The sequence below is a fragment of the Onychomys torridus genome, chromosome 1 (assembly GCF_903995425.1).
Source record: "Onychomys torridus chromosome 1, mOncTor1.1, whole genome shotgun sequence".
Classification (NCBI taxonomy): domain Eukaryota; kingdom Metazoa; phylum Chordata; class Mammalia; order Rodentia; family Cricetidae; genus Onychomys; species Onychomys torridus.
The window spans coordinates 116,011,235-116,034,804 of NC_050443.1; the positions used below are offsets into that span (position 1 = coordinate 116,011,235).

Genomic DNA, 23,570 nt, shown 5'->3' on the forward strand with positions numbered 1-23,570 from the left:
TCAATGATTGCCAAAATTCAGTATTGAAAGTTAGACAAAATGATGGCGTGAAATTTCCCTTTGTATTTCTCCAAAGTTCATGATCAGAGAGATGGCTTAGTAGATACAGGTTCTGTCTATGGAATTACAAGACCTGAGTACAATCCCTAGGACCCACAAGGTAGAAGGAGAGAGAAGACATCTTCAACTTTTCTTCTAACTTCAGCATGTTTACTCTGTCTGATGTGTGTATGTTACACATGCACACATACAAACGCTTGCACAATAAATAAATAAATGTAAAAGTTTTAAATAATTCATGGTGACACACTGGACCAGCTGGTTAAAATCCTACAGAAATGATCATGCAGCGTCTTCTCTGTTGGAAGCTTTTCAGAGTAAAGGAGGAGGCTGAGATGGTCTAACAGCATGAGAGCATCTCTTGGAGCCATGGAGCCAAACACAGGAACTCAGCCCTGGGGGAGATGGATGTGGTGCTCCATTCTCCTGGTGGCCCCCACCCCATCCTACTTCTGTGGGGGCCAAGAGTGCTGAGTCGGAAAACAAACAACAGCCCTTACAGTGGACACTCCTTCCTCACACGCTCCATGGGCTCCTCTGGCTCTTGCATAAGCCAGTTAGGGACACAAGAGTAAGACACCAGTCACAGCCTAAACAGCCTCCAAGGACACCTACAAAATCCCAGGGAAAGGGTCCAGGAGATCCTGGATACCCTGGGATCTAGTATGGCAAGAGTGATTGCACCACAGCAGAGTCAGGAGCCCATGTGGAGTGTCCCAGAGTGGACTGAGGAAGCGCCCCAATGAAGGGACCCGACTGAGGCTTGCATGAGAAAGTTTCCACTGGGCTCCACTGTTAAGCATGAATGAGGAGCCTGAATCCATTCATTTCTGGCCCTTCCAGTTTCTGAGACTGAGATGCTTGATTTGTTTCTGGAGATGGTGCATAAATAGGTGTACATGCTCATATTCATAATGCCAAGAAAGAGATAACTGCCAGAAAGGCAGGTGGGACTGAATGATTTCTTCTGGAGTCCGGAGGAGCTGTCCCTGCCTCCATTCTTCCTTTCTGTGGCCAGCACCCAAAGTCCAGCTGAGCCTGGCCTGCTGCGGGAGTGATGACCCAGGCCTTGCCCTCTCCCCACAGCCCCTGCCCTGCAGCCTCTGTGCATCTGCTGCAGAGAAGGCAAAGGTGTTTCTAGGAAACAGCCTGGCTGGGAGAAGCATGCCACTGCAGAGTTTGGAAATTTGCTTTGGATTCACAAGGCCATTACCGTATTCATTACAATTACCCTCACACAGTCTTCATTACTGCCTTCTGTGTTCAGCTGCACTCTGTGAAGAAATCCAACTGAGCTACAATATTGTACTGGCTCATTTTTGTGCCCAAAAGCCAAAGTAAGAAATAAAAGTCCTTGGAAGGAGGTTTGCATACAGTTCCCTCCACTCAAAATGAGATTCAGAAATCAGTTTATTTAAAAACAGTCTAATTAATCTAGAAGTGTGAGATTCCCTGTGGGGTTAAGATACCCATAGGGGGTCATCCCTGAAGTTTAGGCCCTGAAGCCTGGCCTGAGGACAACAGGAATCTTTCCCACATTGGAGTCTCCCATATCTCAGCAGCCCATGCCTTGCAGACCCCCTTTAAAAAAGGAAGCAGAGGCAGTGTCTGTGGTTTGCTTGGGTCTCAAGTCCATGCACTTCTAAACACCTGTCAGCCTAAACAAAAGGGCAATGGGGAGACCAGCCCTTCCCAAGGGTCCCCAGAGGCCTCCTACCCCGCCACTGTCCCCTAAGCGTTGTTCAGGGTTCTTACCCCTCTCTCCAGCAGCATGTCTCGGAAATGGGTCACACGCTCCTCCAGGGGCAGGAGAATCTGTGGGGGTGGCGTCTGTGGCCCCTTATCCACTTGCGGCGTCTCCTCTGGTCCAGGGCTCTCACAACTTTCAGTCCTTCAGGGACACAAGATGCAGAGTTAACCAAGAGATCTGACTGGTTCCCACTGACACCTTAAACCCCCCTGAGAGCACTCTCCACAGAATGAAGAATCTTGAGGCAGATCCGGTGGCTCATGTCTACAATTCTGGTTTGTGAAGGCTGAGGTGGCAAGACTGCCATGGGCTGGAGGCCCACACTAGAGAGTGAGCTCTTGTCTCAGACAAGCCAAGAAAACAAAACAAGAAAAGAGTAAAAAAGGAAACAAGAGTGTTGAAAAGCTCTTTGGGCTAAATTGGCAAGTGCCTTTGCTGTGTTGGGTAGGGAGACTGAGATTAAAGTACTGGCCTGCAGCCCCCAGTTCCAAGAACATGATGGCTGGAGCAGAATCACAGGGCTGTCTCTGAAATGGCCACACCCTGAAGAACAGACAGAAAAGGGAAAGCAAGGTCCACCCTTCTGAAGGACCACTTTGTCAAGGTGGCAGGGCTCCTAATAGGTCTCCGCCTTATTCTAGAAGTATCTGGAAGTCTCCCCAAACTTCTGAGTGCCATTATTCCTCATGCTGGCTTCCCCTCCCTGACAGGCTGCTGTGACACCCCTGTCCTTGAGGATGCAGCTGGCCCTTGCACTGTACTGCACTCCAGAGCTCAGCCTTACCCCGACGTCTCTGATTCCTCTGTTCCCCAGCCCAAGTCCCATATCTGTCTGTGGTCAGGCCCATGACAGTGGCTGTCCAAAGTGACAGGCAGAGTTGGTGCTGCAGGGACAGCCCCAGCAGAGAAAACCCTCTGAGGCACCCTCATCTTTGGTGTTCTCAGGTCATGTTGGCTAGTGATGATAAGGTCACACTGACAACGCTGAATACAGACTGCTCATGCCAGCAGAGGAACACCTGTGAGAGACACACAGAGCTAAGCCTCATGGAAATACAACCGTTGTTGCGTCTACCATGTATGGAGAGCATTCAGCATTCTGTGCCTAACAAGGGTTTTGGTTCATAACACTGTAATACGGATTATTCCAAATTAATGGGGACTATGCGAAGGAGCAACAAAGGGGTGCTGAATCTATGAGAGGGCTTTATTTATAGACCAGCTATTTCAGGAAAGTGTACCATCTTTGCTTTCCCTGTGACAAGGAGAAATTCTGAAAAAGGAAAGTTATGTTGATCTGTGATCACGCCAGACTGCAAAGTTATAATTAGGACTTCTTTGTAGTAAGTTCCTATTAGCCCAAAATAGAAGTGTGGAAACCAGGCTTGTATTGTTGTGCCTTGAGCACATCATGATTTCCTGTTATTGCTTATCCAACAAAATATTCCATTCACAACCAGCGGCTGCCTTCCAGAGCATGGGGCTCTTGGCTTGCCAGGATTAGTCAGAGGCAAATGTAAAGATCTGATCATATTTCCGGGTTCTTGTGTTGGAATGGGATGGACTTTGGACCTTTAATAAAAGGTAAAGCTGAGTGATTCTTGTGGGAGTCAAAGCTTTTTCATTCCAAATTTTTCTCAGAGAGAAAGGCATCTGAACACTGGTTCCATATCACAATGGCATGTTGCTCTGGTGTCGGGTATTTACAGAACCCTCGGTTGTCCCACACAACAAACCTGTTGTTCCTCTGCTTTTGTTAAATGTCCTATTGCAAAGTGAAGTTTGAAGGGCTTGGTTTTGTCCAACCTCTCACCTACAGATGTTCCCCAGCTCTAGGTACCAGCACCCCAGAGTCTCCCAACTCCAATGGAGAACATGCTATTTGCCTCCTATTTCCTCTGTTAGGCAGAAAGATGTTGAAGTGATCATCTCCATCCCTGAGGTTTCCATCTCCATCCCTGCAGAGAGCCTCTGACATCCTATGACTGCTCCTCAGCCCAGCCCTCTATGCACATCAAGTTCACCTACAGCCTTTCAGATGCCTCCTTTTACCTGGCTCCTCCCTGTGGGGCCATCCAGAAGCTGAACTAGTTGCCCAGGCAACAAAATGGCAATTCCCAAACAGCTGTGTGTGGTACTCTAGTGGGCTCAGTTCACTCTGCAAGCCTGGGTCATTAGCCCATCTCATCATCAGTGTCCTCTGCCATACTTCCCACATGGAAGATGCACAAACCTGAGCTAGAGGGTCAGTTAGGCAAACCCATGAGGTTTATGTTCAAATACAAGATATTAGCAGTGCCCATCTCATGAGCTGCTGGAGAGTAAAAGTCATTCCCTCAGAGCTGTCTAACCTTGCCACTCCTCACATCCACATGTCACAATATGACCTGCATTGTATAAGACATAGAGAGCTTTGGGCAAGCCAGGTACCTCACCCACCCAGGCCATGTCGTTTGGTGGGTGTGGACTGAAGAGTGGTGCATACACACAAGCCAAAGGGAAGACAGATCTGAAGTCCCAGCATTGTAGGACCTAGTACAGGTGTTCTTGGGCTGGGCTTCTGGATGGTGTTCTTACTATCCTATCATACCAGCAACTTCGCAGGAATAGAAGACCTTTGGATTTAATATCAGAGAAGAGAAATGAGGCCACCACCTTGTGCAGTGACAGCTGTTGTCTGGGAAGATGCTAGCTCTTGGGGAGAGTCCCATGGATGTGATGGGCTCAAGAGAAAAAGCATCAATGTGAACACGTCATGTGTTCAACATGCTCTGCACCTCACAGTGAGGCTGCCTGTGTGCACAGACAAGCTGTGGTAATCTCTGGATCTTATTCTCAGTGAGAGATGAAGTTCTAACGAGATGATCTTGACATGACTGCAGCACAATTCTGTGATGTGATGGGTCCCATTGACTCTACCTCACCAAAATGGTTGAACATAAGGGCCGTCACTGTCTTGACAACACTACCTCCTCCAGACAACAGCTTTTCTCTATACAGGGTGGTAACCCTTGGCTGCAGCAGCCCCAGACAACAGCAGTTTCTCTCCTCTCATGTTCCACCATGGACAATGGACAGCCTGAAGGCCTCCTATTCCTGCAAAGTAGCTGGACTGATACAGTGTAGGGAGTGGTAGCCAGAGGCCCACCCCAAGGACACATCACTACATCCTGTTACACTGGGGCTTCATCTCTGACTCCTCACTGAGGCTGTGGCCTGGTGGGTCTATAGTACTCTTCCTGCTGCCACTCCTACAGATGTGGTGAACAGGCCTCTTTTGTTGTCACCCAACCAGTTATTAGTAGGTAATGCCAAAGGCAGCTGTCCCCTGTCTCGTAAGAAGATCTGAAGTCAGGGCCCTGCAAATGGACAGTGAGCTCATCTCTGCCAGTGTTGGGTAATGAGGCCAGGGGAGTAGTCTTAGTGACAGAGGTGTGTCCAGCCAGCCTCCCCTCTATCTGTCTCAGTTTTGCAGGTGCCCACCACCAGTCTGAAGGCCCTGCCACAACTAGCCTAGAGGCCTTGCCAGACACCAGCTGGAGCTCCCAGTGGGTCCCAGGACCTTGATGTACTTTTGTCTCAGGGCACATCCACATGACACGTCAGCTCTTGCAGCTGAGCTAATGGCCAGTGAGTGACCTTCTTACCTCCCTGGGGCCAGTGTGCAGTGTGGTAATGGGTAGAGTAGGTGGCCTGGTCCCTCCTGACCTGGACCTGTGACAGTACTTGTCAGGGCTTTGACAGAATTCCTGGCAGAGAAGGGAGTGTCCTGACTGAGCAGAGGGTCTGTTTCTGTCCAAACAGGACCATACTTGAGCTGCTACCAATGAGGTAATCCAGCCTGTCCTGCTAGATCCATCGGCCATGTGGTTAGTGGTTCGGAACTCAGCCCCAGCCACCACCCTAACCAGGATATGGTTAGGGACTTCCCGTGGAATCCAATATTTCCACTAGTGAATTAACCAATCATTGACAGTTGGTGAAACCCAAATAAAACTCTTGAATAGTGAGGTTTTGGCACTTTCTGGAGAGGATCACACCAGCCCCCTGTGCAGGCAGCACACACTTCCTCTTCCAAGACAAGGCTCCTGTCCTTGGGACCTGTCCTGATTTTACCAGCCTTTTCCACTGGCTGTTGCTGAGTTATTTCCTTTTTGGGAAACTGAACTCACAAGCGTATCATTTTTGGTGAGTCTTGTGAAATTTTGGGAAACTAGCAAACCTAACCTAAAGGAAGGTCATGGATCCCCCACATGCCTGGCCATGTATAGATATGTGAGCCGATATGCAGATAGACTGCCTCATCACACTGCTGGGGAAATATAGACAGACAATGGATAGGTAGACCCCTCAGTGTGTGATTAGGGTTGGATAAGGTCAGGGCAATGGTGTGAGTGGCTTCATTATGAAGATTCTTGAGGTAGCAAGTATATTCTGTGTCCCCCTGTGACGTTCCATGACACTGCAGGACTCAGTTTTTCAAGTCTTTAACCTCCAGCTTTTGACCTAGATTAACCTCTATTTCTCATGAATAACCTAGTTTCTGATACTCATTCAGTTATAGCAACAGATGTGGATGAAGACCTTAGAGACCGTTCACAATTGGTGTCTGCACCATGAGGAGCCACCATGCAGGGATAGAGTCCCTGACCTGGGGGTCTGAGCTGTCTTATGAAAGTTGGTATGAATACTAGAGAGACATGACCCCCAGTTGAGGTCAGAAAGGTATGATCATTATTAGGCCAAGTGACCCCTCTCTGACATGGCAGGCATTTGGGAGGCCTGCCTCTCCAGCCCAGGATCCTGAGTGGCAGGATCTAGACACCACAGAGACTTCTCACTCCACACAGCCACCATGAGACTGGACTAGAATTACTGAAAGGGCACAGCCAGAGGCACACGGGTCCTGCTTTTAGCAGGGTCTGCTGGTGTCTGCAGTGACTCCTGCTCCCAGCACTAAGCTAATGGTCTCTCCACTAAGGCTCCTTTTCCACGGAGAGGACACAGAACACACTACTTGTACAAAATCGGGTGTGAAACAGGAAAGACACTTGGAATGGGGGAGGGTCTGGGGCTGCTCCTGGAACAAATGCTGCAGAGGTGAAGGGGCACTGTGGGTATCCAGGAGAACATTCCAAACCCAGGAAAATGACATCTAATAATGTTCCAGAGAGTAAAAGGGGAGCCCTGGGGAGGGATGCCCAGGAGAGGGCAGGGCTAGAGGTCAACAGGGACCAGGTTCCAACAGTCTTCTTGGCCTACCAGGATTAGACTTTTCATTCTCAGGGATATGAGGATCCCAATAGAGCATGCTGGTGTCAGCTTCCCTAGTCCTGACACTCTTCTTAGTTGGCCTTGTTAACCTTGAGGTGTAGACTCTAGAGGAATGCCTCAGTACTATCTCTGGAAACCTTAGCTGGTCTGCCCTGGAGCACATACCTATTTAGTGGTTTGGGACTCAGAATTCCAGATTTTACAGAACCAAGGTTCACCTATGTCTCTTCAAACAAACTTCAGACATGATTTACTAGATAAGAAATGATTCATGAATGACTCTTTCCTTGATGGATATTTAGGACCACTTACCATCTAGAGTGGGATACATAATGATGGAGTCATAGATGTAAAGAGGTGCCAACTGACCAAGAAAACAATGAACCTCACTAGAAGCCCTGCTGCAAGGTGAGGAACACGGTTTTGTTACTGCATCCAAACCCAGAGCACTTGACTTTCTCTGTCATATTGACACTAGCAGGTCCGTGTGAACTTGTCCAGGAAGCCTTGCTCTCTTACCAGTGTTTACACCCTGTTTGTGCTTTGTTTGGGTGTGTTTAAGGGCCTGCCATGGACTGCTGAGCTGTGAAAGGCTGCCTAGAATGTACTAGCATTGCATTCATTACCCTTCCTCTTCCTCAACAGAGCCGTGCAGCAACAGAGCAGGGCCTGTCTTCAGTGGGTAAAACACAGGGGAACTTTTGAGAGATTGGCCCAGCTCCTTTCAGTGGTTAGCATGAGGGAAGTCGGGCTGGAAGTTAGGATTCTGGGGGACTTTGGAGTGTGGTATGCAGATCAGATCTTTCCAGACAACACTGCCTTCTCCCCCATGTCCCCGGAAGTGAACACCCAGCTCCCTGGACTTTGGTATTACATTTTCCCTCAACTGTGCAGATCTCAGTTTCTCCTGGTGTGTCCCTACTTACTATAGACTCCTCAGTGTTTCCCTGGATGCCTTCTGGCTTGTGTCATTACAATGTTCGCTGCATTCCAGGCCTCACAGCCCATGTCTGTGGCTCTCATATGTGCCTTCTGGGCACAACCTTGTGCCAGGAACCACAAGCCTCTCATGTCCTCGTCACTCACAGAACTTCCCTGTGAAGTCCATACCCGCTTCTCCCACTCCTCTGGAGCATCTTTGCCATGTGCTCTTTCTTCTCAGATGTCATCCTGCCCTCTGTCCACTCGGGGCTAACTGAGCTTCTGCGTGTCACCTGGCTGTCTTTGTGATACATGGTACCTGCCTTGAGTAGCTGAACTCTTTTGTCCCCATAGTGAAGTCTCTATGCAAGATGGTGACACATTTGGTCTTTCTTAAAGAGCCATTGCCACATCTGTTTCCTCACACTGCAGAGCACAGTCCCTAGGTGTCTGTGGGCAGCGAAGGGCTTGTTATACCTCATCACCAACAATGTAAATTCCTGTATTTGACTTTGTGATCGCAACTTCCTTGAAAACACTGAATATAGTAGAATTCCAGGTCCACTTCCTAAAGAGAATAGGTTTTGCTGTCTTCAGATTTCCTTCTTATGGCACCTATAAGCCCCAAGTCCTCACAGCCAAGCCTATCCCAGCTTTTGTCTTAGCACTGCAGACTGGTGACTGCAGATGGTATCCAGTGTGCAGTTACTGCCACATTGGGCAAGTCTTCTGAATGTGTGGCTATGGGGCTCTACTGTTGCTGATGAAAGCAATCAAAGAACTTATGACAAGAAGTTGTCTTTACAAATGAACCCTAGTTGAGATTTTTCATTGCTGCACACAAGTCAGGAGCTGAGAGAGAAACAGTAGGACTCAAATAAGGCTGGATGTCCCAGCAGTCCATGAGTTAGCTCTGCCATGGGGTGCACCAATTGCTCCATTCCCACCGCCTTTATGCTTCCAACAGCAATAAAACAGGGTTTCCCTTGTGGGGTGAGGGGGACGAATGTTGAACACTAGTTAAGTTTGCTCTCTATGGTCTCACACACCTTAGACCTCACCCTAAAATGTAGTGTGACCTCAGGCAACTCTCCTTGGACTCTGTTTCTTCTCTGCATCTTTCTAGCCATAAAGTTTAAATACTGATAGTATCTGCCATTTGAGATTTTGAAAAATTCAATGAGATAAAAACTGTCTGGTATTTGTTTACAATTCTCTGTGTAATATCCCCTTTAAATTGATATCATGTACTTAAATGGCTAAGTACACTGGGTCAATGATATTGATTTGGGATTTTGTAACAATGGTGATGATGGCAATGATAATGGTGATGATGGCAATGATAATGGTGATGATGGCAATGATAATGGTGATGATGGCAATGATAATGGTGATGATGGTGATGCTGTTAGTAATGGTGGCAATGATGGTAAAATTCCTGATGGCAATGATGTTGGTGACAATGATCATGGTGATGGTGCTAATGACAGTAATGATATGAATGATGTGATGATGACAATTGGGAAGATGGTGACTATGTGGTGGCACTGGTGATAATTCTTTACTGTCATTGGCTATGGGGACTTTGGCCATCTACCACACTAGCTCCTCCCCAACTGAGTTCCAGCTTCTGTACATCTGGGAACATATCCCCTTTCATTTGATTTAATGGATGGGGAGAACTATTCTGTCTTCCAGCAAAAATGGTTGGAACTTATCATCAAAATATCACCAGCCTGTAACTCTGGTCTTAGACACAATATAAAATTCTGCAGGAATCAAAGATTCTGTGAATCTTTTTGCCTTATGGGGCCTCCGACATCTTTTTGTGCAGTGTTACAAATGATCTTCAGATGTAGCATACTTTGAGCGATCTCTGTGTCTGGCATTTAGCCTTCATGCTGTGCCGTGCAGGGGTATGCTTCTGGCAGCTGTAAAGCAGGTTGGTTCATCAATCTGGGGCTCTGGGACTCTGGAAAAGACCAGAGCAAGGGAGCCTCAGCTCTGCCCAAACTGTTCAGGTGGGGACTCAAAGTCCATGCTGTCATCAGGACAGATGCTTCTCTGAGGTGTATTATAGCCATAGGCAAAATTTAAACTGTGGGGCCTAGGCACCGTTCTAAGCAAAGGAAATACACAAGGTTCTAAGCAGAGGAAATACACAAGGAGCTGAGCAGAGTTGTTTCTCTGCACTCTCTTGATGATTTACAAGGAAGGCTCCCAGGGTTCACCAAACCCCTTATCTACTATGCCCTAGGCCAGGAAGGCCTCAAATGGCTGGTTAGCTAGCTGTCCTGAGTGTCTTCTATGTGGTCACATTTATTCATGTCTTCCAGCATCTGCTGACCTTGTGGTTATGACTGTCAGTATACATCAGGAGCCACACTAGACAGAGAGGAGAATGAAGAGTGATTGGAGTGTGAAGTCAGGACACAGCTGTGCTGGGTCCTACAGTATGCTGGGGGCAAAGGCTTTTGTCATTTAGAGGCCATGAGTGCCTTGGTTATGAATTATCTGCTGAAAGGTGTTTTGCTTATAAATTCTCTGTATATCAAGCCCTCTAAGTATTCAAATTGCTTAGTATAATGTCTGATCTGCAAATGGTATTGATCTGATTGATGGTGGTAGCAGCTTTTTCTGACTTGTGACAGAATCCTAGTGAGCCTGGAGTTCCAACTCCCAGAACCACCAGAAGCAAGACATCGTTATAGCTGACCAGGCAGAAGGCACTGGCTGGAACACCTGGTTCATGGGTGTCTCTGATGAGTACTATATCCCTCTTACACTGCTCTAGTGCTTGGACTAGCTAAATCTGGAAGGTTTCTCAGAATATATAGGTCCTTAATCACTAGCAGATATGTGCTTCTAAAATGCGACCCTGCAGCATCTCATTGGAAGCACATGAAGGTGGTAGGTCTGCAAGCTGACATTTATTACTGTCTACATACAGCACAAACTTCCCATGCAAGCTTGTTTAGGGAGCTTGTACTTACCTCTAAGGAAGCCCTCAACCAGCTTAGGTCTTGGCCAAGGGTGGGTGCTTGGAACATGACTGCCAGTACCTGATCAACCACTTACAGAGCAAACTATAACAATAAAAAACCCACTTTTCTGCCTGCGGCCTCCAGGCAGCATAATAGTGATGTCGATGATGGCAATGATGGTGATGATAATGATGATGGTGGTCATTTTTGGTGTATACCGTTTGGGGACTATTGGAGAAAAGAAACAGATCATGGGCACATGCATCTCAGAATACAAGGCTCTTTGGAAATCTGACTTGAAGTGTAAAGATGCCTTGTGTGCTCAATACAGGAAAGGCAGGGGCTACTTTTTAAAACCTTCTTAAATCTATAGCCCAAAGCAGACAGAACTGCAAGAAAAACAAACCAAAAAAGCTGCAGACTTCTTGATACACTGAATTATGAATGGGTACCGCCTGATCACAGCCCCTCACAGGTCTTCAGTAAAGGCAATTGTCTAAGAAGAAGGCAGATGCAGCTTCCACACCCTAAGGCCCTGAGCACTAGCAAGTCTAAAACCCCACAGTGAGGAAAGTCTTAGGGTTGGAGAAAGCCTGACCTCAGCCTAAGCATCTCTTCAAAACTATAGCTGATAGAGTAGTGTCTAAACTGCAGGAAAGTCTATGAGCTCGAGGGGAGACCACAGTGGTGGGGCTGTGAAAGCCCTTTCCCAGATAAGACATTCACTGAAGAAAAATTAGGATAGACAGAAGCACCAGAGACAACACAGGGAAGGCTAGGCAAAGGAAGCCTTGGGGAAGAGAGCATGGAGCCCAAACACAGGACCCCAAACACAGGACCCCTTTGTCCTTTACTCAGGAGAGGGCGCTGGGCCAAGCTCAGGAGCACAGCCCCAGATCTACCCCATCACAACATAAAGTCAGCATGGACAACCAAATCGAAGCCTAGTCCCACTCACAGCCAGTGCCCAGATGAGAACATGGACAAAATGTGTGTCTACCAGCAATAAAGCAAGGTTAGCACACTCAAGAGCCCGAGTAAAGCCTAATTACAGAAACTGAGCTAAAATGTTCAGAAAAAGTATGATAGATGCTACTAAGTAACAGCATGAGAAAGAGCAAAAACAGGAGGGAGAAGACAATTGGGAAAAAAAGATTTGGAAAAGGGGTCTAAGAAAATCTAGGAAATGTTTAAAAACAAAAGAAAAACATTAGAGAGGAAAAACAGTAGCCAGAACACAAGTGTGACCAAGGGCGATGATGTCTTAACAGAAATAGAAATTGAGAGTCAGTGAGACTGTTCCATGGGTATAAAGAGGCCTACTGCCTAATGATACAAGCCTGTGTTCAACCCCTGAAGCCCACATAAAGATGATGGGAGAGAACCCTCCACAAAGTTGTCCTCTGAACACCTCCACAACATCTCTCTCTCTCTCTCTCTCTCTCTCTCTCTCTCTCTCTCTCTCTCTCTCTCTCTCTCTCTCACACACACACACACACACACACACACACACACACACACACACCATGCACACACATATGCACCATAATAATAAACAGACATATATAAAGAATTAGAAGTGAAGAAGGGAGAGAACCAGGATGCCAAAAAAGTGGTGTCATAAAGGGTGAAGATGAGCTAAGGAGTAGGCTTAGAGTCTCCAATGAGATGAACAATGGTGCCACAGAACACAGCAAAACACAGGCAAGAAAGTGTCCAGATGTGGAAAGACACCTCTATATTTTGGTAGCATACACCTCAGACCTGCAACAATTAATCAATAATCACCAAGGAGCACTTCTTACCATCATTTTAAACACATCACCTATGTTGAAACCTAGGCGTTTGTAACAAGCAGATCATCTGTGGAGGACACCTGGGAGCACTCAGGCTGCTCTGGAAACTGGCTTTGAGAGCAGGACATCAAGCACTTAGCCTGTGAAGCACCTAGAATCATCTGGGGAGAGACTCTCAATAAAGAGTTCTCTACATTGGGTCAGCCTGTGGGGATATCTAGAGTGATGGTCTTAATTCATTTACCTGATTGGGGAAATCCATCCCACTGCGAGTGCTCAGCACCATTACCCAGGCTTCAGATTTCAGAGGATCCTGAAACTGCATGCATGCAGAAATGGAGCTGAACACAGCAAGCCAGCAAGAGGGCACATATGCATTCATTATTTCTCTGCTCAGAACTTCCTGATAAGTATGAGCAGAAACCTGGAACCATGAGCTAAAGTCAATCCTCTCTCCCCACAGAGGCTTGCTGCGGAGTGTTTCATTGCAGCTGCAGAAACTAGGACAGTGCGTAAAGGCACTTGGCACACAAGCCTGATGAACTGAGTTTGATCCCTGAACCCCCTGTAAAGGTGAAAGGAAAGAACTGACTCAACAAAGCTGCCCTTGACCTCCACATATGACATGCCCCCTGCCACATCATAAACACATACAGTAATAAATGAATTTAAAACAACAGCAACTATAGTAAAACTCATAGGTGCAAACAAAATGACAAAATTCAGACACCAGTGTTTAGCAGTCTTGAAGGAAAGAATGAACAGATCAAATCACCTGCTGCATCCCAGAAAGTCAGAGCCAGGTGTGGTCTCCTTCTGGTGGAGCTCCGCAGCACCACCAGGACACATGCTTGCCCACCATAAACCAAACCTGAATCTGGTGTCTGTGTGACTCCAGGTACACAGTATCATGGGTCCAGACTACACAGCACCCTTCTCTGTAAAGAAATATTAATGTCTTTAGTGAGAAATAAAGAGTGGATAGGACAAGTCTATAGGTTAAAAGAAACTTATACCAACTTAGATGGAAACTTAGATGCAGGTTCTGAACTTGACTGAGACGCTTGTTTAAGGCATGAAATTGCAAAAGAAAACAAATCAAGGAAGCTTGAACATTCTAGGACTGGAGACCACCTAATAATGTCAAAAGACATTATCAATGGTTTACTTTTAATGCTTATATGAAGCCATTATCCTAAAATATTTACAAATGAAACTTGGACAGTACTTGGGGTTTGTTTCGGAATCGCTGTGGAGCTATGAACTAGAGCTCCCCCACATCCAGACATGCTTACAGGCCAACCCAATATAGAGAGGCCCTTGCCGAGACATGTCAGGTGATTGGAGGCTGTGGGAATAGGGAAATTGAAATGTGAGGGTGAGGTGTATTATGTTTATTGTGTTGAATTCTTCTGTAATTAAAGATAAGCATTGCTGTGAGACTGGAAGTACTCATTTGTCCTCCTCACTGTGGGGTCTGCTCCAGCAGCGTTAGCACGAGAGTGGCTTGCCTTCCCTCTCCCATCAGCTCCAGGCCTGTTTGCTTCGATGGAATGGCTTTGTCCAACCTGGGTACTACAAATGCCTTGCATGCTTCCCTCACACTGCCCACTCATTGGTGCTATCCTGCCTCCAGGCAAGGCCCTCAGGCAGCTTCCCTCCTCAGGATCACTCAGCTGGCTTCCTTGCCTTGCTGGCCATTGATCACCTAGAATTATCACCACCTTCCTCCCAGAAACTGAGTAGTCTCTATCATAGAGTAACAACCACACAGATCCAAATTAACCTATTGTTTATCACATGGAAAACACAGTGTCTTTCATGGAAGATGAGCAGAATGGGGCTTAGATAGCTATATAGTGCTTCTGAAGGGTTTGGGATGTTCTATGCTGTTGACAATCTATTTTATAAAAAAAAAATGTGGATATCCTTCGCCACTTGACAGCATCCTTCAGTATTCCTGTGGTGACGTATGTGGAACCACTGGCAGATAAGTATCACACAATAAACATTGGTTAGATGACTCCTACAAGATTACTGAAGGTTGATGGGCCCCCTAGAAAGGAAACATGCCACAGCCCTCCACTGAGCACCAACCAGCCAGCTTTGGCTTACTCAGTTTCACATACCTTACAAGCTACCTGTCCACTTAAGAAACTGGCTAGCAACTCCAAAGAACTGCAGCCATTTCAGAAATCCTAATTGTCCTTTGGGTCTCTGGGATGCTGGTATTCCTGAAGGAAGCTAAGAAACAACTGAAATCTCCCTCTCAGTGTGGACAGCTACACTGGGGCCTTGGAACTTGACGATCAGTGGGAGCTAGGAGTTCTGAGAGTGGGAAGTGCCCTGGATCCCAGGCAAGAGGGACAGTGCAGAAGAGAAGAGCAAAGCAGTTCTGGTCCTTAAAACTGGCTGCTAAAGGGAGGGACTCAGTCCCCAGAACCAGAACCAGAAGCCAGCACAACATTACCCTGAGGCCCCAGACCATGGACTAGCCTCCCCCATGCCATTGTGCAGCCCCAAACCTGTACATACTGAGTGGTGACATTTGTTCAGTTCATGACAAATGAGGATGGGCTAGAGTCACATCATCTGGGAAGGTGTCCATTCCCAAACTCATCCATCTGCTTTGCCTGCCTTCCTGAGTCTCAATCTTTCATAGTAGACCTGAGACCCTGTGTGGTCACCTAGTAAGAGATGCAAGGCTAGCAATGTCTCAGAAATCTGCATCTCACTAGCAAGATGGGTACAGAAAGTATCTAGACCTGAAACATACTAGGACATTGTATGCAGGGCCCTACACACAGTTTGACAACCCAGTCGGATAGAACCTTGGGGTGGAGAGGAAATGTTTTCCTTTGTTCATGTGAGAGTGGCTTGATGATGCTCCACAGCCATGAGGAAGGGCCTGCATGTGCACAGGGTTGTGCTACAGAGTCCAGGAAGGCCCAAAGTTCTTCAGCAACCACCAAACTATAGGGGTCCTGAACAGAATGTGTAAACAAACCCTCATTGGAAGAGATTCTGCAAAAGGCTATTCTAGTCCTGAGATGGCAGATCAGAAGTACCACACTGCGATTTTAACTAGAATCTCTCTGCCAGCCTGGACCATCCCAAGGATACCAGTCAGCCCTTGCTTACACAGGATGAAGATCATGTGGCCAATGAAAGACAAGTACTCATTATACAATGGGTATAAGTGAGATGGATGGCAGACAAGTAGGGTATAGATGAGAACCAATGAAGAACAATCATAGGACAGACACTCTAGACCCCATTCTAGACAAACTTCTTACCAGCCAGATTTCAGATTCTCTCAGTTTAAATGAAAAGCTTGATGGGAAATAAGAACTCTGCCTGTCCTCACCTACAGGGAAATAGCCCTATGTCCAGACATAGCACCAAAGGCTGTAATACAGTGGTCTCCTGACAAATGCTCCCCAATTAATGACAAAGAAGTACGTGGGTTTCTTTGTCACTTTCAGAAAATATAAGTAAATTCAGAGGACTGTTCATTTGGTAGCTTAAAAAGGCAAATTGAAGTGACATGACAAATCGCTGCTTCTGCATTCAATCTTCTCACAGGCAGATGTCAATGAAGGGTCCTGTGTGGACATCTTAGTGATAGATGGCATAGACCCAACACCATTTATAAAGGCACAGATTTCTGTGTAGAATCAATTGGCTACCCACAAGAGTGAATTAAGTGCAAGGGATTACTTAAAAGGTAAATGGAGGTGAATATTTTGTTCATCACCATACATGTCATAGACCACCAAGACCTCACACTCTTTTTGTCTCACAAGGTTCCCAGGGTATTAGGCAGACCACTAGGGCTAGCATAGAGAGGCAGAGAAGTCTACTGTCATCCAGAGGCATCTTTTTGTTTTTGTTTTTGTTTTGTTTTGTTTTTTGTTTTTGTTTTTGTTTTTCTTGTGGAGCTGAGGATTGAACCCAGGGCCTTGCACTTGCTAGGCAAGCACTCTACCACTGTGCTAAATCCCCAACCCCAAGAGGCATCTTTAGAGATGTGTTTTCAAAACATAGTCTTACAGAATTTTAAAATACTTCCCACTTTCAGTAGCTGATTTTTTCCAAAATGGCTCCCATAGGCTCATATGTTTGAATATTTTGTCTCCAGTTGGCGGAACTGTTTGGGAAGGCTTAGGAAACGTTGCCTTGTTGGTGGAGGCATGTCACTCTGGGCTTTGAGGTTCCAAAAGATCCACATCACTCCCAAGGTGTTTTCTCTCTCTGCCTCCTACTTGTAGATCAAGATGTGAGCTCTTGGCTGTTCCTGCCACATGCTTGTGCTCCACCATCATGGACTCTAACCCTCTGGAACTGTAATCCCAATTAAATACTTTCTTTTATAAGTTCCCATGGTCATGGTGATTTGTCACTGCATTAGAAGAGGGACTAAGACACTGGGGTAGGAAGGAGATGGGCTCAGCTCACACTTAGAGGATGGGGCTCTGTATGCTCACTCCCTTCCTGCTGACCAGGCGGCAGCAGTTCTCTAGCTGCAGAGGGGCACCTCTTTCACCCTCCCACAGGCAACACTACCCAGGGATAGATTTGACTTGAAGACTATCCAAGGACTGGGAGCTTCTAAACCTCCCATCTTGGCCATGTTGGCCTGGGATTGAAGGTTTCTATTACATTCTTTTGTTTGGCTTTTGGATAATGACATTTTTAATTTGTTCTGAAAGGGATTCATCTTGCCATAGGGTCAAGTCTGGGGTACAGGCATACAAGAAGATGAAATCTTAGCCATACAATTTCTGGGAGAGAATCTCAAGTACACAAAGGTGGGAGGTCTCTGAACACCTCTTCCTAAGTGGTCTGAAATTGCTTTACACCATAGCTTCATCTGGAGACTCTTGGTTTCTGGGAGTAGATGAATAGAGGCAGATTTGGAGAAAGCAACAGGGTGACATAAGGCCATTTCTTACTCATCCCAGCATCTTGGGTCTTCAAGGAGAGCTATATGTGACCTCATAAAGTCCCCATATTAGTTACTTTTCTTGTAGCTGTGATAAAACACCTGAGAAAATCAAGTTAAAGAGAAGTTTATTTTGACCCATAGCATGGGGGGGACAGTCCATCATGGCAAGGAAAGCATGGTGGCAGAGAACTGCAGCAGCTGGCCACATTGTGTCTATCATCTGGAATCTCAGGCAGTGAATGCTGCTGTCCTCATTCAGGGTGGGTGTTATCCCTTTAGCTAAACCTTTCTGGAAACACCCTCATGGATATTTGCATAGGTATGTCTCCTAGGTGATTCTAAACCCTGCCAAGTTGATAATCAAGATAACAACACTCTACTTGACCTGATAATTTTATGGCAGAAGACAGTCAGCTTTGTACATCCAAAGCCATCAATTGCATCCCAAAAGGTTAGAGGCCAATGCAATAAACAATGTCCCATCTTTTAGTCAACCTCACGTAAGGCATCTATACTGGTGTCCTGCAAATGTCAAAATGTTATCAAAGCCAATGCGCTAATAGTAACTGAAGGACAAAATTCACTGACTCATCGAGAACCCTCATTCTTGAGTGGCAAAGCCTAGCTTCTCAGGAAGGGGCAAGCTGCCAAGTATGCCCAAGAAAACTTCTCTGTACTGTTTCATGGTTACTTCCATTCTGATTTCCAAACCAGATGACATACTTTTGCTGGGTCCCCTCAAAATAATTTCATTTGAATTTGAAATAAAGCCCCAGCTCCCTAAAATAGACAGCTCACTCCAAGAAGAGACCCAAACTATAAAAAGATGCACTCTTCAGAAGGTAGAGACGGGGAGGCCCTCCGAGCGCTGCCTGAGAATGGGACATGCAGCAGTGAGTCAATTTTCTGGTCCCAGGGAAGATGGATAAGTTTGCATCAGGAACACATTCCACTAAATAGTAAATAACAAGCTTTCAGGAAATGGCACTCACCAGGTAGTTTAAAATACTTTTGTGTTTTGAAAGCTTGTCATTGTGACATATTTCTCCTCCAAGGGAATTTTAGGGAAAGTATCATTTGTGCCTACATTATCTGCACAATCAATTTAATTCCATCTGCATCTGAATGCCCCAAGTGGTATCAGCTGTGCCAGGGCTCATCAGAAATGCAGGGGTAGAGAAGAATCTAGAACCACCATCACAATCGTTTAGCCGCCTATTTCCTATCATGACATATTGGGCCAGTAGTCACCCCTTGCAAGAACGTGTTCAGTGATTTTTGAAGAGGGAAAATATTATTATTTATACTAAAGGGGCAGGTCAAGTTGAAGTGAATCCAGAAAAATGCGTGGGGGCGTATTCCTTGCTGCGTACACCAAATTCTAAAATATCGAATGCAAACAGTGCCCAGACCTGTGAAATGCCATTTGCCAAATGCAGTGAGGACCAATAGTACTGAGCCATGAGGTATCATGGGCACTGTAAAAAATGTGTGGTGAGAAACTGCATCACGGTGGGGCTGTAGACACAACAGGCTTGCCTTCAGTGAGGTACAAGGCAGACTGTCTTCTACACACAGAGCAGACCCCCCTTCAACACACACAGGGAAAGCCCACTTTCTGCACACACAAGGGAAGCCTACTTTCTGCACACACAGGGGAAGCCCTCTTTCTGCATACACAGGGGAAGCCCACTTTCTGCACACACAGGGAAAGCTCAGCTTCTGCACATACAGGGGAAGGCTGGATTTCTGTGAGCACAAGGAGGGCCTACCTTATGCCACACAGAGAAGACTAGCCTTCTGCATGCACAGAGATGGCCCACCTTCTGCACATACAGGGTGTACCCAGCCTCTCTCTACACACTGGATCAGGAATGAATGATTTCCAGAGCTTTCTGGAATATGCTGGGTCCTCCATCTGGCTGCTTCCTGGCTACCGAATATTTTCCTACCTACAGAGTCTCACCAAGGCATCCCTGGGTGAGTACCTGGCGAGCCTGGAGGCACACCAGCAAGTGACAGTCACCAGCACCTCCCACAGCTGCAGTGGATGCAGACATGCACAAGAGCAGGAACTGGTACGGCTCTGCAGGAAACATCTGGGTTTGTTTCAAAGTCAGTTTTTGATTCTGGCAGTCATTCAGATGATTAAAACCAAAATTAATGTTTTGCTGTTATTTAAATGCCAACTGCTCAGAATCCGAGGCCAGTCCATTTCCCCTGCACCACAGGGAGCTTGTCTCGGGTTTCAAACTCAGTGCACTTGTGCACAGACCAGCTGGGACAGCTTGGCTGACAGTCATGCTGTAGACATGAAAGCCAAAAACAAAACAAAAGCAACAACAAATAACAAAACAAAAAACAAAACAACAATAAAACCTGCCTTTGCTCCCATTCCTTGAACCCTTGAACCACCAACAACCCTGGATAAAAAATCTACTGTGGCCACACAGGTATTTCTTTGATTCTCCCACAAAGCAACCTTTCAAGGGCAAGAGTTGAGGCAGTCAGAAAGCAAAGGCCCTCAAGACTGGGATGACAGGCTTGATCCCAGGGTTACACAGAGCTCTGTCCCTGCTCCATTGCAGCCCATTCTTCACACAGCCAGCACCATCTCCAGAGTGAGGCAATGCAGCAGGAAGCCAGGGATGAGAAAAACCATGCCAGCCAGGCGGCAATGGTGCATGCCTTTAATCCCAGCACTCAGGAGGCAGAGCCAGGCAGATCTCTGTGAGTTCAAGTCCAGCCTGGTCTACAGAGCAAGATTCAGGACAGGTTCCAAAGCTACACAGAGAAACCCTGTCTTGAAAAAACTAAAAAGAAACCCACCCCCTGCTGAATGACAGTGTTTTGTCTTTAACTTTCATAGTTCTGTAAAGTTCTGTGGGTTTTTCCTTGATTCTGAACTCAGTTAGGTCTCCCTCCAATCTAACTGGGGCATTCCTTGGAGAGAAGAATCCACCCTGAGTGCTGGTTGACAGGGACACAGTGGCCAAGCATCTAGTTTTTGCATCATCCTTTTGTTTACTGAAATATCTCAGGATGAAGGACCAAGGGGGTGAAAATGGATAGTGCTTCTGAAACAAGGTTCCATTCTTTGTTATGCCAAGTGTTTGCTTCTTCTTCTAAGGGACATTAAAAAAATGTTGTCAACTTGCTTGACCAAAGCCTTTGAATTTCTGGATGGTGAGAGTAATTGATACAGAAGCTAGATGCAATGGTGAAAGTACCTGATGGTCCCAAGTAAGTCCCTGGTTCCAGTGGGATATCCATCTAGGTCCTACCTAGGCCAAAGACAGCTAAGTTTATAACGTAGCCTGAGAAGTACTGCTTAGCGTTCAAGTCTCATTCCCTACTTTTCTCAGCTCATAAAGGTACCTGCAACCACATCCTTCCTTCCCTCTGTCCTGTTCTGAGGACTTAGACACCTATATTGCCCCAGTATATCCCCTGTATGTGATGCCCAGTATACAGAGGACAGACCAGTGACCTTGTGAGAGACACTAAAAAAGAAAGGATAGATAGATATTCTATCCCTACATATGCAGCTGTGCAGTAACTACAATGTACCTTGATAGATACCTTTATATCATGAAGTACCACATGAGTTCTGTAGACAGGTCCACAGTTTCACTTCCACATGAACTTCCAGACAAGGGCTGGATGGATTGCAAGGAAGACCCAGAGAGGCAATATCCAGCCAGAACTACCTGCCTTGACTTAGTATTTTACACAGCACAAGTTTGCCCTGAGTAGTGGGCCACCATGGCTACTTCCACAGGGTTCTGGAAGCTGAGCATGTGCCCCTGAATTTCAGTGACGTGTCCAGAGCAGGTGCCAAGAGATAGCCTGTACCATCTGCTTCACAGTTAAACTGATTTTTTTTTCTCAGATTCAATGTAATAGAAGTGTTTTCTTTTCATACACCACAGTATCCAGGGAAGACACAACAGGATAGGATAGTGCCACCTACCTATTCCTCTTAGTTTTCACACTTTGGTCCTCACTGCCATCTTCTGAACTGGATCCATCACTGCTTTCAGCTGAAAGAAACATGACATCATTAACACAGCTAAAGGGTCAGTCTTAGTGCTCTGGAAGCCAACAGCTCATCTAAAAATTAGGAAATTGGATTTCTCTTAGACACTGACATTACTCTTTTGAACTTGTTTTCTTTGGTACACAGTCCTTTGAATTTCAGTAGGAAGATACCTGACTGTTGATTTCAAAGAGGCCATCTCCAACCCTCATGTCTCTAGAGGTCATCAGGCCTTCAGAGGGGCTGGCTGAGTAAATGAGATAAAAACCAACCACTGCTCCACCCTCAGGATCAGCCCTTCCCAAACTGGTATGAGCACCACCTCTCTGCCAGTTGGCTGCTGAAGTAGTAATTTCTCCCCAGCAGCCTCCTGGTACCCAGGGTTTCCTTCCATCCACTGCAATAGTAACAGGCCCTTTCAGCACACCATATGATCTTCACCACAGATTGCCTGCTTCCAAAGTCCAACCATCTGAAAGATGCATTACTGTATTCAAGCTGCGTGGTGCAGCCCTGGAATTACTGCATGAAATGACAGAATGGCAAATGTGTATTGGTGCCCTGGGGTCTCCAGTATGGCTGCAAGAGAGCAAAAATGAGTGAGAGATAGTTCTAGAGCTTCATCAATTCTGATCCATTGCATGGACTGTGATCCCAGGAAAAGAAGGAGTATCCTTGCCTGTTTCCCTCTCTGTCTGTATACTCTCAGATTCACTATCTCTTTAAGTCAGTCATAGTGTTGGCAGTGGAGAAAGGGTGGAGTCAGCTCAGCAGAGTGTGCCTCCATGTCCCTACACTTCTGCCTGGGTCACAGCTTCCCATCAGTTACTGTGTATTGCCTTGTCCTTCCTGGAAGGCCTAGTGTCCCTGCCTCTCTCTCTCTCTCTCTCTCTCTCTCTCTCTCTCTCTCTCTTTCATACTGAGATTGGCTTTCATGTAGCCAAGGCTGTCTTTGAACTTCTGGTCTTCCTCCCTTCCTAGCTTTACTTTAAAAATACTACAGTTACTGTTAGGTACTGACCTAGAAGCTTCATCTCTACAAGGGCTATCTTTTGTAGTGCTGAAGTTGCTATGCATGTTACTAGGTGAGAAAAGTAATCAATACTCTTATCCTGCTGTGAACCCTTCCACATGTAACAATAACCAGCCTAGCAAGATAGGCCCATTGGTGCAATAATGGCATGAATGTCATAGATACAACCAACTGCTTTCAAATTAGATTTAAGGCTCACTCCATAAGACAGAACTGGTTCCTGGCATCATTAATGGGGTCAAGAACCCAAGATTAATTAGGTCCTAGGACCTAGGGGAGAACCTATTACTATTACTCTGGCAAATGGACATAATATTAAAATGACTCCTCAAGACTTATTGTTATGCCCATAGAATAATGCATCTCTCCATGCTCACAGAGAAGCTTCATTTTATAATAGATGGTAATTTACACAAAGACCTACAACTGGCCAAAATGCATAGAATAAGAGATTGTGGAACATTGAGTCCTAAATGGGACACAATAGTAAACATACAAAACTCTCAACTCCCCCTGGAAAGGAGCTGTGTGTGGAAATATTGCAAAGACCAGAGGTGGTGGGTGACTAAAGTGAAACTATTTTCTGAACAAACTGGGCCAGTTGCTCATATGAGCTAAAAGGGGCTGTGAGCATATGCACAAGATCAGTACAAGATCAAGTCAGACAAAGCACCATCATGGATTGGGGGATGTCATGAAGTATCACCCCCTAGCTGAGGAGCTATTGGCAACTGATGGCTACTTGAGAGAGGGAGCATCAGTTTT

The 23,570-nt window shown here is 46.2% G+C and overlaps 1 protein-coding gene across 1 annotated transcript in view; it reads right to left on the reverse strand.

Annotated features, from left to right (window-relative positions):
- Tcerg1l (transcription elongation regulator 1 like) overlaps nt 1–23,570 on the reverse strand; it is a 193,156-nt gene that overhangs the window by 18,622 nt on the left and 150,964 nt on the right. Inside the window, exons 8-9 of the mRNA XM_036197367.1 lie at nt 21,707–21,776; nt 1,816–1,951 (exon numbers count right to left, since the gene is read on the reverse strand). Coding sequence (XP_036053260.1) covers nt 1,816–1,951; nt 21,707–21,776 — 206 coding nt within the window. The remainder of the gene's footprint in view (nt 1–1,815; nt 1,952–21,706; nt 21,777–23,570) is intronic.